This window comes from Lygodium microphyllum, chromosome 12 (genome assembly GCF_053477565.2).
Source record: "Lygodium microphyllum isolate KBCC chromosome 12, Lygodium_microphyllum_v1.1.10, whole genome shotgun sequence".
Lineage (NCBI taxonomy): Eukaryota > Viridiplantae > Streptophyta > Polypodiopsida > Schizaeales > Lygodiaceae > Lygodium > Lygodium microphyllum.
The window spans coordinates 89,713,147-89,730,881 of NC_141146.1; the positions used below are offsets into that span (position 1 = coordinate 89,713,147).

Sequence of the window (17,735 nt, forward strand, 5' to 3'; positions counted from 1 at the left end):
TTGAAGAGCTTCAACCCGAGCTTCAATGGCAGCCATGGCACCTTCATTTATAGGTATGTTTTGATCTCTTGCCTCCTCCCTGAGCTTCCAGGCCTTCATTGGCTTCTTCCAGGGCTGCATTGGAGTCCCCCTCGACATTGCCAAGTGCCCCTGAGCACTATTAAAGACCCCCCAAGAACAGCTAGTGCAAATTGCGGTGCATTTTTAGGGGGCTAGGCTGACCTGCTCCTGGCATTTCCCGTCTCTTCATTGGCTTCCCGGCACTCTTGGCAACCTTCTCGATCATTGTTGGACTCCCCGGCATTAGTGCTTGGCTCTCGGTGATCAATTCGAGTGCTTTCCCCTTCAGCCCTTGCTATATGCATAGTCCTAGGACTGTTAAAACATGGCAGCACTTGACATTTACTATTTGATGCTTCTTAGCATTTCTCGTTTGATGCCTATTGATGCCCGACGATGCCCGCATGTTATGGGATGCTATGTCTATGATTTGGGACTGATTTGGAGCAAATTTGGGCACCATTTGAGCTTCATTTAATAGTAAATAAGCTGCTGTAATACAGTGGATTGAAGCTCATTTCCTTGGTGTATGCATTGGTTCTTGGATACGGGGTGCTTACTGGAGGATTGAATAATTATACCAATGTATTTGGAGATTGTCAAATGCTTCTTCTTGGTTTTGGAATGCTTTTGAGCTTGCATTAGGCTCCGACTTGGTTGTCCTTCACTGGCATTTGGCTTCAGTTGGCATGCTTTGGACCAGTTTATGCCTATTGTCACTTCTTGACATTTAGGCTTCTTGCATTTATGCTTTGGTCAGATATGGATGCCACTTGGTTTGTCCATGCTTGACAGTTACTTAGAGCTTCGTTCGTCAGATGTATTTGAGAATTTTGGACCTACTGGGCATTACATTTGGTTGTTAGTTACATGCTCTTTGAATGCTTTCAGGCTTATGCTTTACAGGTCCAAGATAGCTTGGGATTTATCCTTCGAATGTACCCTACTGGGATTTGGCATGTCTAATGCTATGTATTCAATGTATTAGAGAGTTGCTTGCTCTCTCTGCATCTGACTTTACTTCCAGTGGGAGCCTCTTGGTATATTCGAATGTATACAGAGTCTTATTTACACTTGAGCTTGAGCTTGTGGGACAGTTACATGCATTTGCTCTCTTGAGAGCTTTATGTTTGCAGTTAGTCTATAGTGGGCTGATTTGATATGCCTATTGGGCCAGGCACCTATCTTTGTCACAAGTTTGTCAGTTTTATATGCATCTTGGATGGTTATTCTTGCTCTATCAGTTGTGCTTGTGCTTGGTTTCTTCTCTTACCCCGAGACCCATTACATGTATGACTTCTAGACCTATGAGATGTCTCTTGCCTGATAGGTTATTGGTTTGATAGTTCTTGGTACCTTCTTGCCCCTTGACACTCATTGTTGGATGTATCTTGCTACATGGCAGTTGCAGTGACATATGTATCAATGACTGCTTCATTTTGGGTCAGTTTTACATACTACTGTCATTTATTACAACAAGCTGAAATTTGCAGATTTTGAGCACTTCTATGAGGGTAATGCTAACTATTTGATGTTATCTTGGTCATATTTGGTGGATAGGTGCTTCTCTTGATAATATCCACTCTTTCTACCAGTTTTAGAAGTGGTTTTAGTGCATTTTCTGCTAATTAAAACAACATGCAATTTTGCTTTTTTGCTTTGATTTGGGACAATATGACTGGTCATGTGAAAGACACTGCTCTCTTTAACATTGCCAAGTTGGATGGTACCAACTATGGGTATTAGAAGTCCCTGACATGGTAGGTTTTGGTGTAGAAATTGCAGATTAAACCCTTGCGTTTCAAGGATGTTAAACGCGAGGATATGGATGATGATGTTTGGATGGAAGTTAATGAGCTATGCAAGTCTACCATTATCTTGTCACTCTCAGAAGAGGTCCATCATAATGTTGTTGAAGATGAGAATCAGAGCACATGGGATTTATGGGAGAAGATTCAAGAGCTCTATGCGCGACAGAGTCCTACATCACAAATGTATTGGCTGAAGCAATTAATGGAACTTTGCATGAAGGAGGGGACCTCCCTATCATCTCATTTCAATCAGTTTCATGCTATCATGAAGAATCTGTTGTCACAGGGTATTGAGTTCAAAGACAACATGCACCCGTTGTTTCTACTTGGCACCTTGCCTGAATCATGGGATGTATTTTGTACTACCATATGCACGAACAAGCTTAATGGGCTGAAAATTAAAGATGTTGAGAGTGCTTTATTGACTAAGGACATCAACATGAGAAATAATGATGCTTCCTAATCTTCACATGCATTGACCGTTAGAGGTGGCAGACATAGCAAGCATGATAATGATCATAAGGGTAGGGACTCTTAGAAGTCTAGGTCCAAGTCACGTGGTCATAGTAAGTCCCGTAGACGGAAGTCTGATATTACTTATCATTATTGTGGGAAAGTAGGACATATTAGGCTGCAGTGCCATAAGATACACGATGATAAGCGCAAGGAAAAGGGAAAAGAGAAAGTGCAGGAAAAGTCTTCTGAGTGCAGTATTGTACCTGCAAAGTCCAATGTGAATATAGAAGAGGTTAATGTCATGCAGGCCACTGATTCAGATGACGATTACATACTTGCAACTTCTTCATGCGATGCCTTACAGGCTTCTGAGATACACTCTATGTATGCGCAATAATGGCTCTTAGATTCGGATGCATCATTTCATGTGACACCCTGTAGAGATTGGTTTCATACCTATTGTACCATCTCTGGTTCTGTGTGTCTTAGTGATGATAGGTCTCTTGACATAGTGGGCATTGGAGATATTAGGCTGCACTTTCCTTCTAGTAGTTTGCTTGTTTTGCATGATGTACGCCATGTACCTACCTTGACTCGCAGCCTTATGTCAGCTGGATAGCTTGATGATGCAGAGTATTTTGTGTCTTTTGGAGACTCTGCATGCAAAATTACTCGTGGCAGGCTTGTGCTTGCAAGAGGTGCCAAGTCTGGCAGCCTCTATCCCTTACTTATATCTGGAGCTACATTGGATCATGTTTTGTCTATGGGTTCTATCTCCCATGTATCCCTCTAGCATGCTCATTTGGGGCATATGTCCCTTAAAGGAATGAAAATGCTATGTGCTTTGTAGTATCTTTTGCCTTTTGACTCTTCGCATTTTGATTCTTGTGATCATTGTTTGTATAGAAGGCAGAGTAGAAATATGCATAAAAGTTCTAGTAAGAAACGCATGGGTGAGCCCTTAGCGCTTGTGCACTCAGATGTATGTGGACCCATGCCCTTTTAGTCACTCAGTGGGGCAAAGTACTTTGTTACTTTCATAGATAATTACTTGCGTACTGTTTGGGCTTATCCCATAAATAGAAAATCCGATGTCTTAGACACATTTCAGCATTGGTTTGCATTGGTAGAGAACCAGTCTGGGATAAGGCTAAAATGCCTAAGGTTAGATAATGGGGCTGAGTATATATCACGTGCTTTTGAGTAGTTTTGTGATGAGCAGGGTATTAAGCGTCATTTGACTGCCCCTTACACCCTCCCCAGAATAGTATGGCTGAACACATGAATAGGACCATTCAAGAAAGGGTCCGTAGCATGCTTAGCCAGGCTAGCTTACCGCACCACTTTTGGGCTGAGTTAGTTACTACTGCAATGCATCTCATTAACAGGTTGTCTAGCAGTGGCATTGATTTTCAGTTTGCAGAGGAGGTATGGGCAGGCAAGCCCCCCTCTTATGATCATTTGCGTGTCTTTGGATGTGAGGCATTCTACCATGTGCCCAAGGAAAAACGCAATAAGCTGGATCCTAAGAGTGTCAAATGCATTTCCATTGGCTATGGAGATGCAGAAGAGATAGGTTATCGTCTATGGGATCCGCAGCGATCCGCAGCCATGATGCCATCTTTTATGAGGATAAAATGCATATGCAGCCTGAGAGAGTGGTTGAGGTACGCATAGTTATCTTTCAAGAGGAGCCACTTGCTCCCGTTCAGCCCATTCCACAGCCAGCTAGATAGTGTGCAATATCACCTGATGCTCATGGCCTAGATGTTACACATGCTGATGTTAGACAGGATGTCAGTTAGGTAGCAGAGCCTAGGTTGAGGCATTCTACTAGAGATAGATGATCTCCTAACCATTTTGCATCCTCTATGGACTATGTACTGGTCATAGATGCAGGAGAGCCTCTCACTTATGATGAGGCTATGCACAGGGGTGATTGTCACTCTCGGGAGAGGGCTATGCAGTCTGAGCTTGACTCATTGCATAAGAATCAGGCTTGGGATTTGGTTTCCTTGCCTCAGGGTGAGAAGGCTTTGCCATGCAAGTGGGTGTACAAGTTGAAAAGTACCCCTGGACACCCCAAGCCAGAATACAAGGCTCGATTGGCTGCTAAGGGTTTTAAGTAGGAGCATGGTGTTGATTTTGATGAAATCTTTTCTCCTATGGTCAAGATGACTGCCCTATGCTTAGTCTTGGCCTTGGTTGCACAACTTGACGTGGACTTGTACCAGATGGATGTCGAGACGGCTTTTTTACATGGGGACTTGCATGATGAGATTTACATGGAGGAGCCTAAGGGCTTTGCAGACCCTGGCAAGGAACACCTAGTGTGCAAGCTAAAGAAGAGTCTTTATGGCTTGAAGTAAGCATCTAAGGAATGGTACCATAAGTTTGATGTGTTCATGCAATCACAAGGCTACAACCGCAGCGGCATGGAACCTTGCTTGTACAGGAAGAAAGCTCGTGACAATTCTTTACTAATTTTGGTACTCTATGTGGATGATATGCTTTTAGTAGGGACAACTCATGAGGAGCTAGATGCTCTTAAGGCTCAACTCAAGAAGAGCTTTGAGATGAAAGATCTGGGACATGCCTCTCATATACTTGGTATGCGCATTACGTGTGATAGATCTCAGGGACTACTCTATCTGTTCACAGAGGGAGTACATTCATAAAGTCCTTGAGCGCTTTCGTATGCAGGCTGTTAAGCCTATTGGTTGTCCATTACCTTCTCATGTGAAAGTTTCACGGGCCGATTGTTTGCAGATAGACGAGCAGAGGGCTGAGATGGCCAAGATTCCCTATGCATTGGCCATGGGCAGTCTTATGTATCCCATGATAGCCACCCATCCAAATATTGCTTTTGCAGTTAGGGTTGTGGCACGTTATATGGCTACACCTGGCAAGAAACATTGGGATGCCATGAAGGGTATCATGAGGTACCTGAAGGGCATAGCAGATATGTGTCTTTGCTATGGCAGCTAGGATACATGAGTCATGGGGTACACTGACTCTGATATGCGGGACATGCAAATAGCAGGAAGTCCACTTTTGGCTATGTGTTCACGTATGGTGGAGAGGCTATCTCTTGGATGTCCAGGGCGCAAAGGCCAAGTATATTGCAGCCACATAGGCTTGCAAGGAGGTTATCTGGTTAGGCTGTTTGATTACAGACCTTAGTATGGTAGATGCTATGCCTACACTACATTCGAATTCTATAGTTGGCCAAGAATTCGGTCTTCCATGCAAAGACGAAACATATTAAGGTGAGATATCACTTCATTCGTGAGGCCATTGAGGATAGGTCCGTTGACCTTGTCAAGATTCTGACTGAGCAGAATCCTGTAGACTTGCTCACGAAGAGCCTCACTACCGAGCGCTTTGCCTTCCTCAGGAGATTGATGAGCATTGGATGAGATGATGTCTTTTCCTCATCCTATTGTACATGTGTACATGTTGTACTGTCTTTTCTTTTTTCTCTCTCACTAGGGCAAATTCGCCTTTACGTGGGAGGTTGTTGGGGATAAAGGCACCTCTGCCTAGCCACCCGTGTATTACTACACTGACAGTACCCACCACTGCATACTACAGGTGACAAGCACCCATCACAGTCACTTATTCTTTATTCTTTTAGTGATAGTTTGAATAAGGGAAGGCCCAGCCACACATTGTGGATGTTGGAGTTCCACTTTGAGTTTCACTCTCTCTCTTGCTCTTGCTCTCCATCTGCCATAGCTTTCATCGCCAAGCTTCTTCCTCCTAGGTTCCACTTCCCTTTCAGACGCCTTTTGGTCCCACCCAATAACCATACAACATTGTCCAATGAGGTGAGTAATTCAAGGCATCGATCTGGATACAGATTGGCTTGGAATAGTCAAGTGGATATTCCTCCCCTTCCTTGATCTTTGAAATCTCAATGAAAACTTCAAGACCTAGTTGCAAGCTAGTCCTCCTAACCTTACAATTCAAGTGTGCATTTAATCCATCTTTGATGAGTGAGTGGGCTCATGCTTAGTATCCATGGTTTCTAAGATATTCCTTTTTACTTGTGATTGCTTGTTCTTGATCTCCTAGAATGTAGTATGAGTGTGGCTTATTCTCCCAAATCCTTAAGATGAACAAGATGCCCAATAAACTATGTTTCTCTTTTAGGTGAGTGCAAAGTGGGCTCAAGAGTATTTTCTTTCTCCAAGTTTGGAGCTTAGAATCAAACTATTATGCAAAAAGCTAGGACTTGTACAACCAGATAACTACTCTTCATGGGGATGATAGCAAGTACCCTTTCTCGTGAGCTTCTATGAGATTCTTTTGAGTTGGTTCTAATGGGTCCACCTTTTCCTCCCTCTAGTGCTAGGAGTGCTTCCAACTAGTGTGTCAAGTGTGTTAGAGGTACTATCAAGGGCTAGTGAGTTCCTAGGGCCAGAACCAACCATGATAGTTCCTAGGAAGGGTGTCTAGAATGCCACATATAGCGTTATGGTCATGTGTGCTTCCAATGCTAATGCCCATGTACAATTAGTCCCCTTTCTATCAATGTGCATTTTGAATCTTCGGGTGTGGCTCCCTCAAGGGTTCAAGTGGTGGCCTCGTATAGCTACTTCCCTCTTCCCTACTTTTGAGGCCTCCCAAAACCATAATGGATTATTGTTGCATGTCCAATGAATACTAGATATTTGAATCCAACCCTCAAGTTGTGCCATGCATGGGCCTAGGCTAAAATGTGTGAGTTGCTTGAAGTTTCCCAAAGACTAATGCTCCCTCCCCATAGGATTCCAACAACCAATACCTCAAGAATTCCATTCCAAGCATGCCATGGGTCAACAATAGTCAAAAGATAACCTCATAACTACAATACAAGCATGCCATGGGTCAACAATAGGCAAAAGATAACCTCATAACTACAATACAAGTGACTTCATTTTTCAAGGCTTTGGGCCTTTGCTCCATAGTTTTAGGCTTTTTACCAAGAAAATAAAATTTAAAGATTTTATGGACTCAGCTTGTCATAGAGACCTTTGGGTCAAAAAAAAAAAGGAATGTTCTTGCCTTGCTATCTAGGCCTTTGTGTTCTTTTTTCAATAAATATATATTAAAAAAGAGGAGGAGGTTTGGCCATCGTTTTAGAGTTGGTTGATTTTATAGACCGATTTCCCAAGGTCTTATGGCCTTTGTATAATGTTGTTTAATGGCCATTTTGGCATGTCCACAAAATTTTTCACAAGAAAAAGAAAAAAACCAACTTAAGACATTCCATTCGATGTCATGCCATTTGGTCACGGTCAGGGCCTTTCACTATAATATCTCCTTTTTTAAAGAAAATTTAAATTTAAAGAATATCAAACACCTAATGGCCAATGCCTTCGGCTGTCACAACTAGGAGGCCTAGTGGCCGAATGAATAAGGCCTTTGACTAAATGTGGAAAGACCAATAAGGTGCCATGACCTAATAAGAAGGTCTAGCGGTCAGAATGACAAGGCCTAATGGCCTAGCTAATAAAGCCTTCAACCATTTGAAAAGTCAATAGGTTGCTTGGAAGGCCAATAGCTCCTCAAGAAAAGGAGGACCAAGTGAAGAGGCCATGAGCCAAATGGGCCGAATTTGAAGGCCTACTCCATCAAGTGATGAGAATTGGCACGGAGGATGAGTTAAGGCCCTATGGAGCCAATCTAATGTCCAAGGCCTTAATGGCTGGGATATAAAAGCTAGAGGCTTATCATCAATGAACCAAGATGTAGTGGTCATGTATGCAAGGAAGGTGGAGCCCTTCATTGTCGTCATGAAGGCATCTTGCTTTTCTACCTTTAGTCTTTCTCTTCCATGTGCTTCAATATCACACAAGCCAATTTCTATGTCCTAAAGACTAGAAAACAAATTCATTTTGCAAAAATAAGTCTTTTTTTCAAAACATAAAAGCACATAGAGTTATATGCAAACCCCCAATCTCCACAAGCCCTACTTCAAACTCATAAACAAGCCCTTTATGAATCTTGCAGGATGCAATATAAAGAACAAAATTTTAGATTTTTTAAATAAATGATTTTCCTTGTTTAAGGTTTGATTCTATGCTCTTTGAACTATCTTTTGTGTTTAAATTCTTTTGATATTAGTTTTTATGAGCATTGCCTCTTTGGAAAGAAAACTAAATGTATAAGAGAGGACATGCTAAGAGAAGATCACAATATCTTGATCTAGTTCATAGTGATTTACGTGGGCCAATGTCCATGGTTTCATTGGGAGCTTTGTATTTTGTCACTTTCATAGATAATGCCATTAGGAAGGTTTGGGCTTACCATCTTCACAAGAGGAGTGATGTGCTAGATGCATTTCAAAATTTCTTAGCATTTGGAGAGAATCATTCATGTAAAAGCTTTAGGGCTACTACTTAAGGATGGATAATGGTGGTGAGTACATCCATCAGCCTTTATGGAATTTTATGCAAGCTATGGTATCAAGAGAGAGTTGACAGCTCCTAAGAATCTTGCTCAAAATGGTTTGGCTAAGAAGATTAATGGGACCATTCAAAAAAAGGGTTTGTAATATGTACATGATGCCATGTAGTGGGTCTATATGCTGAAGGTACCTCCATTTGATCCCTTGTACTTACCAAGTAAGTCAATCTCAAGGGTAAAGCCTAGGTGGAAGCACGAGCAAGCAGAAGCAAGAGAGATGCAAGCTATAGTGGATGAAGCAAGAGAGCAAGAGAGAGAGACGCACACATATATAAGATGTGGGAACTCCACAGCCATAACATGTGTTTGGCCTTCCCTTATTCAATAGTCACTAAAAGAATAAAGAAGAAAGTGATAGTGATAGATATCCACCACTTGTAGTGTTTATGTGTGCAATCATGGTATGTGTAGTAAATACAACGTAGAGTAGGTGCAAATGCCTTTAACCCCAATAACCTCCCACTTAAAGGAGAATATACCTCGAGTGAGGAGAGAACAAGAAAAAAGTAACAAAGTACAAATATATATAAAGTATAATAGAATCAGAAATAGATGTCATCTCATCCTACACTGATCATCTTCCTAGAGAAGGAAAATGTTTCACCAATAGACTTTTAGTGAGTAGATCTATAAGATTCTTGTCATTTGAGATTTTGACAAGCTCAACAAACTTGCCCTCTACCACCTCCCTGATGAAGTGATAGTGTACCTCAATGTGCTTTGTCTTTGCATGGAAGACTGGATTCTTGGCCAACAAAATGGCACTCATAGAATCTAAATGCAATGTAGCAGTAATAGTAGCAAGGCCTAACCATACGGCCTCCTTGCAAGCCTCAGTGGCTACAATATACTATCCCTCAATAGTAGATAAGGTCATGCATTTCTGCATCCTAGACATCAACTAAACAACACCTTTAACAAAAGTGAAGACATTCTCATATAGGTAGACTTTCTACTATCAATATGTTTTACATAGTCGAAGTTAGTGTAACCCACAACTATAGTATCCTGGCTAGCTTAGCAAATACATATATAATTAGTGCATTTCAAGTACCTCATGATACCCTTCACGATGTCCCAATGTCATTGGCTAGGTGTAGTCGTATAGTATACCATAGTTCCCATTGTAAATGGTATGTCGGGGCGAGTGGCCATCGTGACATATATCAAACTATGCATTGTGGATGCATAAGGATCTTGGCTATCTTGGCCTTCCACTTATATGATTGGGGACAAGAGACCTAATTAACCTTCACATAAAAAGATAAAGGATAGCCAATAGGCTTAACATCCTACGTATGGAATCTCTCAAGCACCTTCTATATGTATGCTTGCTGTGACTTGTAAAGAAGTCCCTTGGAGCAATCACACTTGTTGTTTATGTCATGAATATGTGAGGTGTGTGCCATGTTGTTCATCTCAAAGCTCTTCTTGAGCTAAGTCTTTAGAGCATCTAGCTCATCATTAGCTCTCAACATACATATCATCGATATAAAGTATCGAGATAATGAAACTGCCATCAAAGTCTTCTTCATGTATAAACATGGATCCATATCACTACAAGTATAGCCCTATGAATGCATAAATGCATCAAACTTATGGTACCATTCTCTAGGTGCTTGCTTAAGGCCATAAAGGCTCTTTCTCAATTTTGCATACTAGGTGTTCCCTGCCCTTTGCCATAAAGCCCTTAGGCTAATACATATAGATATCCTCAGGCAAGTTTTCATGTAGAAAAGCTATTTTCACATCCATTTGATCAAGGTCCAAATCTAACTATGCAGCCAAGGCCAAAAGCAAGCATAGGTGGTTATCTTGATTGAATGAGAAAAGACTTCATCAAACTCAATGCCATGCTCTTGCTTGAAACACTTAGCAACCAATTTGGCCTTATATGCTTGCTTGGGATATACATAGGTCCTCTTCAACTTGTACACCCATTTGAATGGAAATGCGTATTTTCCACTAGGAAAAGGAACCAAATCCTATGTATGGTTATTTTGCAATGAATCAAACTTAGACTACATGGCCCTCTCCCAAGAGTGACTATCACTTCTAGACATGGCCTCCTCCTCATAAGTAAGGGACTCACTAGAATCTGTCACCATAACATAGTCCATGGAGGTTGCAAATCAATCTCTAGTAGACCGTCTCAAAGTAGGCTTTGGAGCATGTACATCCTATCCAACATCATGATCATGGACCACTAAAACATGAGCCTATAGGCTATCTAGTTGGTTTTATGGTAATAGGTGGCTCCTTATGAAAGATTAACTTGCATACCTCAACTACCCCTAAGGCTACTTATGCATCATCTCATCATGAAAAACAACATTGTGTCTATAGTTAACCTTCTAAGCATGTAAATCCCATAGGTGATAGCCCATCTTACATGCATCCCCATAACCAAGAAAGATACATTTCACTAACTTAGGATCTAGCTTATTGTGTTTGTCCTTGGGTACATGGCAGAAAGCCTCACATCCAAAGGCTCTAAGATGCACATATAAGGGAGGTTTTCCAAATCACACCTCCTTTATAACTTGACAACCATTAGTAGTGCATGGGGATTTGTTTATCAAATGTATAACAGTAGTGACTGCCTTAGCCTAAAAATGCTATAGTAATATTACCTAACTAAGCATACTTGGGACTCTTTCTTGAATGGTCATGTTCATTTGCTCGGCAACACCATTCCAGGGTGGCGTATATGGGATGGTCAACTAACACTTAGTACCCGTCTCGTCACAAAACTACTCAAATCCTTTAGAAATATACTCACCTCCATTGTCAGACCTTAAGCATTTTAACCTATACTTGAACTAGTTCTTAACAAGAGCAAGCCAACACAAAAAGGTAGATAAGACATTTTATTTTTACTTAATAGGATATGCCAAGGCCTAATATGAATAATCATCAATGAATGTAACAAATTACTTCGTACCACCTAATGACTAACAAAGCATGGGACCATATACATCAGAATGCGCAAGAGCTAAAGGCTCACCCATGTGCATAATGCAAGACTTCTTATGAGAACTACGTGTCTACCTACTATAAAGTCGATGGTCACAAAAATCAAAATATTTGTAATTAAGAGATAGAAGATACAGTGAATAGGTAAGCATTTTCATTCCCTTTAAGATCGCTCTGACCATCATGTCTACCGGTAATAGTCAATGCATGAGAAATACGGGTTGCATCTACATTCTTTCTATTTATCACCTTCATTAGTAAAGCACTCTCAACAACCTAGAGTTTCGAGCCATCCTTAGGCATATTAGCACACATGATTGTATAAAAAGTATCACATGACTCTAAAAGTGTCACAAGCAAAAATAAGCAAGGTAGTCTATCCTTAAACTCAATGCCTCGCAAAGTTAACTAGCTAGAAATTGAATGAAACTCATTCAAGTGAGTGAACACAAAAGTTTCTTCCTTCATGTGAAGGTCTATAAGCTATCTTAATCAATATATCTTTGATATAGGACTTTGTTTGTCATGAATATTGCATATATTTTTCCATAACTACTAGGCATTATCCTTAGGTGCAACAACATTGAAATGAACATGTCTAGACAATAACAATATATGGGTGGATTTGCATAGCTCATCCCAATCATCCTAATCCATGCCTTTGGGCTTTACAATCTTGGTCTTCAATAGTCTAACTTGCTTCTTTTGGACTAATACATGCCATACTTGTATCTTCCAATAGGTGAATTTTGTGCCATCAAGCTTTTAAATATTGAAAATAACACTATCATTCAAAGAACCGATCACAATGATAGTATACTAATGTAAAATCCAAGAGAATGGGATGTGGTAAATGATTGTAAAACAACCCTAAAACTTCGCAAAAAAAAGGGCAAAACATGAGAGAATACCAAAGGAGAGAGCTATCCACCAACTTCGAGCAATAGAATACCAAAGTAAAGTGTCTGCTCTCCAAGATAATGTTGAAAACTATAATTACAACACTATTATAATAAATGTAGCATTATGACTAAGACCACTATGGGCAAATGACAAAAAAATACCAAGTTTCCACTACTAGGAATATCTAGGTAACAATTGGGATGTGTAAAAGCAACTAGCACTGAATAGGCATACAACCAGTACTAAAATCTATCATAAATTCAAGGGAATCAATAACCAACACATCCTAGAGGCATAGACATCGTGTATATAAGAGATCTCAAGATGAAGCTTAGAGATCCATCAAATACACAATTGATTGAGCAAAGAGTAATGAAGCTCTACAAAACTAAGAAGCATGTATGCATCATTGAATCCTACAATCAAAGATAAGTGCGAGTGTCCAAAGCATGTCAATCATATCAGCCCTTGGTAGGTGTAAATGTGTCCACGAGAGTATGTACATAAGGCAAGAGCCCCAATGTCTTAGTAAACCAAGCTCAATTGCATAGAAAATCCAAAGGTCTAATGCAATGTATCTAAGTAAATGCAAATATCTCAAATGTGCATCCACTGAAGTGTATCCAAAGTGTAAAAGAGAAATGCAAGGCTCAGTACATCAAGTACATAAGGTCTAGGTGCCCAAAGACATAGCCAATACATCTAGGAGCATAAAACCCAACCCATAAATGACAATTACTAAAGCAATTGAAGCATGTATCCAAAGCTTCAAGATATCGACTCTAGCTTTTTTAAAAAAGAGTCCAAATGGTAGGCTCTGATAAGAGTTGAAGGGTGAAGGCTAAGTGGAAGTACAAGCAAGTAAAAGCAAGAGAGACAAGAGTTATGGTGGAGAGAGAGAGAGAGAGAGAGAGAAGATGAGGGAACTCCAACAATCACAATGTTTGACTAGCTTCCCTTATTCAATACTCACCGAAAGAATAAAGAATAAAGTGATAATGATAGGCACTCACCACATGCAATTTACATTTGTGCTGTCATGGTGTGTGTAGTAAATACAAGGCAGTGTAGCACATGTGCCTTTACCCCCAACAACATCTCTAAAAGATGACAAACATTTGTACAATCATTTCTTTGGTTGCTAGAGAGGATAAGGAGTTAGTTCAAATGGATATAAAGACTGCTTTGATGTGGACTTATGTGAGGATATTTACATGCAATATCTTGAGGGGTTTATTGTGGAAGGCAAGGAGCAATTAGTGTTTATGTTGCATTAGAGCTTATAGGATTTGAAATAGGCTCCTAGGGAATGGTATCATAAGTTCAATGCCTTTATGCAATCTTAGGGGTACACTAGAAATGAGATTGATTTACTACCTATATACTAGGAAGGTTAGGGATGGTAGCCTTATGTAATTGTTTAAGGGTTGTTTGTGCACGTAAAATAACTGAAAAAATCCAAGAAAAATGTTGAAAATTCTTATGCATTTGGGAGTACTTGGATATCAAATTGGCATCAATTTTGAGCCATTTTTATGTTACATTAGTCATTGATTGCATTTGCGATGGCATTTAGGGGGGTTACAACCATATTTGTCACATTGTACTTGTTGCAATTGACCACATAGCAGTTGTTTGGCGACTAGCACATATTGTAGTGATTATGGCTTTTTTTGACTTCAAAAGTGCCTTGTGTCAATATCAAAAAGCTTGATGGTAGGGACTTTTTGTATTGCAGAGAGAGTATGTTTATAACGTATTGGTTCAAAATAGGAAAATCAAAGCCAATCAAATTGTGGGGTGTAAAGCCAAAGGATATGCAATGGGTTGCTTGGGATGAGTTAAATGAGCTTGCATAGTCTACCATCATGCTAATAGTCTTTAAATCTGTGTCCTTATAATGTTAAGGACATAGAAGGTAGTGCATTTGGTGTATGGTGTGTGACTTTTATGAATAAGACAGAGTTGCTTCATAAATTTATTGGTTGAAAAAACTAATCGACATCCACATGGAGGAGGGGACTTCTACTCTATCTGAGAGTTGGGATACTTTCAAGACTACCGTAAGTAACTCTATATCTACTAGTGATTTGACAAGTACAAATGTTGAAAGCATTTTGCATATATATAAGGTCAATATGAAAAACAATTTGAAGTTTTGCTCCCATATCTTTGTCCCACAAAGTAGAATCTATGACAACTAGCCTGAATGATTACTCATATAATCAACTTACTGGCTTGTTTATGGGATGTAGAGGACCTAAGATCATATGCAAGTCAAAGCATGAGAAGAAAAAGCCTTGGAGCCAAGCTAGATGTGAAGATCATATACGCTCTGTATATAAGCTAGGATGGTGCCAAGAGTGGTCATTCCCCAAGTGGAAAGAAGATATGAATTGGATTGAACCCTCAATATACTTGCCATATGGCTAGGATGGTGCCAATATGAACTGTCATTCTCCAAGTGGAAAGAAGATAGGAGTGGTGGGATTTGTGACCTAAGTCTCTGTGTTAGCTTAAATCTTATATGTAAATTAATAAGAATAATAGAGGGAGTTGAAAAATCATATAAATCTAAAAGTATGTATGAGCCTAGAAAGCAAAGACATAGTTGGTAGGATCTTGGAAGAATAAGAGCTCCATCAATGTTCCACCATTGAGATAGTGTTCACCTCAACATTTTTTGGTAATGTTTCAAATATTGAATGGTTTCCATGAAACTATGCCACCCCTTGGTGGCTAGGAGTTTCAAGCTCTCACTAGTTACTTGGATTGAGATATGCCTTGAGAGGGTATTTGGATGATCATGCTAAAATGAGGGTAAGAGGTCTTTGAAGACAAAGGAATCCAATGAAGGTCCATGCTTACTAAAGATGTTAAGAATGAAGACTTGACTACCACTCCCTTGGAGTGAAGAGTGATGGTGAGAGGAAAGAGGAGTAGCTCAAAAGGTGGCTATTTCAAGATTTCTTGAGTTAGTTTGAGTGTGCTCTTGCAAAACCTCTCATGATTGCATGGGTGTTGTGCGCACTCACATAAGAGTTAGTCTTTGTGTTCTCTCACAAGACCTAGGGCTCATGATAGCTTATGCATCCAACTCTCATACACTAAGGTTGGTAGCATTCGAGGATACACTAGGGTAGGTAGAAAAACACAATGTACGAATAACCATGAACAAATGAACTCAAAAATATATATAGATGAATGGAATGAAAACTAAATGAACACACATAATACATAGAGGTATGTGATATAAGCATAATCTTAGAGGGCTATCCAACAACCGTTGTCTCTCAAGTGATTGGGTTGAAGGATGATAAATGACTATGTTGTAATCAAATAGATCTAAACCACCAAACTTGATGTCGAAAGGTGAAGGAAATGATTTGTGAAATATTATGGTAAGAAAACATTGGCAATTGAAAAATCCTGAGAGCTTTTGATGTTGTCAAGGTTATGGAAGATAGTGTAGACTAAAGATATGGCAACAGATGATGTCCTATGAATAACATGGCAACATGGTGCTCCAAAATGCAGTTGTTTGGAGACTCTAGCAATACTTAAGAATGAAAATATTAGGGTGGACTACAAAAATCCAACAAGTATGGATGATGAAGAGTAGCAAGAAAATAAAAAAATTATGAGTAGTAAGATAGTAGCCACAAACTCCTCTCTCTCTTTGGCATGCAAACATGATGACAATGAGATTGACATAATAGGGTATCAATAATGGTTGATGGCAAACATAATTGATGGCGTGAGTTGGGGATGAAAGTGATGATTATAGGAATGGAAAGGGGGATCTACTCATGATCCTTTTTCATAGAACTATTTGAGTCAATGTTCTTAACACAATTTTTTGAGTGCCATCTTTTTAATAAATCGTCTTGAATCTTAGCTAGGACTGTATAAGAGCTAGATAAAATTGCCAATAATTTGACATTATCTTTGGCGAAGATCTTAGGTAGATTAACAGCTTCTATTGTTTAGAGTTTGTTCGTGTCACATCCTTTTTGACATTAGAATTAATGCATGGGGTTACTTTGTCATTAGGTTGCCTTGACATGCCCTTAAATGTATATGGGCAATGAAGGATTCATTACTTGAAAGTATGAGAGTTTTGATTAACTCAACTCTACACTTCTTGAGGACTCATTGAATGGACACAAGCTAGCACTACCCTTGGCAACCATACGAAGAGTAGGAGTAGAATTTTGGGGACAGTCTAGGAAACAACCAATTATTATAGAAACAAGGGAGGTATAAGAGATAACTTCATTACCAATAGCAAGTTTTCATTAAAATCTTCAACACATCATGCAATAGAATACACATTAAGATACTCAAGGCAGTATACTGGTTACATCATATCACAAAATAGTTACGATTGAATAGATTCAACCAAACTACAACACAATCAATATCAAAATCTCGATCTCTGAAAACCAATCATAGAAGGACTTGTTTGCATGGGCTTATGGTTCATGAATGGATGCAAACTAACAGATTAGGGGGAGGCAAATAATGAAAACTAGCGTTCCGTGCGCGCTTTGCACACACGAAATGCTAGGCCGCTTTGCGGCATGCTATTGCACGGCAACTTCTCTCAATAATCCATTTCTCCTCTTTCTCCCTCCCATTTCCCCTCTCCATTTTCAATATGATTTATTTCCTCTCTCTCTCTCTCTCTCTCTCTCTCTCTCTCTCTCTCTCTCTCTCTCTCTCTCTCTCTCTCTCTCTCTCTCTCTCTCTCTCTCTCTCTCTCTCCCCAATTCTCTCTAAGCACCCTCTCTCTGTCTCACACACACACACCAAACTTAAAACTAAAAGTAGTTTAAAACCAATGTAACACAAAATGCCAGACATAGAAACAATATCTTTCATGCACCATACTTACAAACATTCCTCTCGACATCAATGTAAGCAATCATATGCTAGCACATACAATAATTAGAAATAACAACGTAATACTGAAAACGAAGCCACAAAGGCCAAGTATAAGACACGCAAGTGTTTTTAAGCACCATAGGCAAATGGCCAATGCCAACAAAAAAAGACAATGTCTTGAAGATGCCT

General features: G+C 39.8%; 1 protein-coding gene across 2 annotated transcripts in view; it reads left to right on the forward strand.

Moving 5' to 3' along the window:
- The window catches only part of VTC4 (Inositol monophosphatase family protein), a 94,208-nt gene extending 79,184 nt beyond the window's left edge, over positions 1–15,024 (forward strand). The window contains exon 13 of one of the 2 annotated variants that reach the window (XM_087689708.1): positions 14,915–15,024. In XM_087689708.1, the coding sequence (XP_087545834.1) occupies positions 14,915–15,009 (95 nt within the window). In that variant the 3' untranslated portion in view covers positions 15,010–15,024. Of the gene's footprint in view, positions 1–1,836; positions 1,866–14,914 lie in introns of those variants that run through there. The other variant, XM_087689712.1, reaches the window with a different exon arrangement.
- The last annotated feature ends 2,711 nt before the right edge of the window (positions 15,025–17,735 follow it).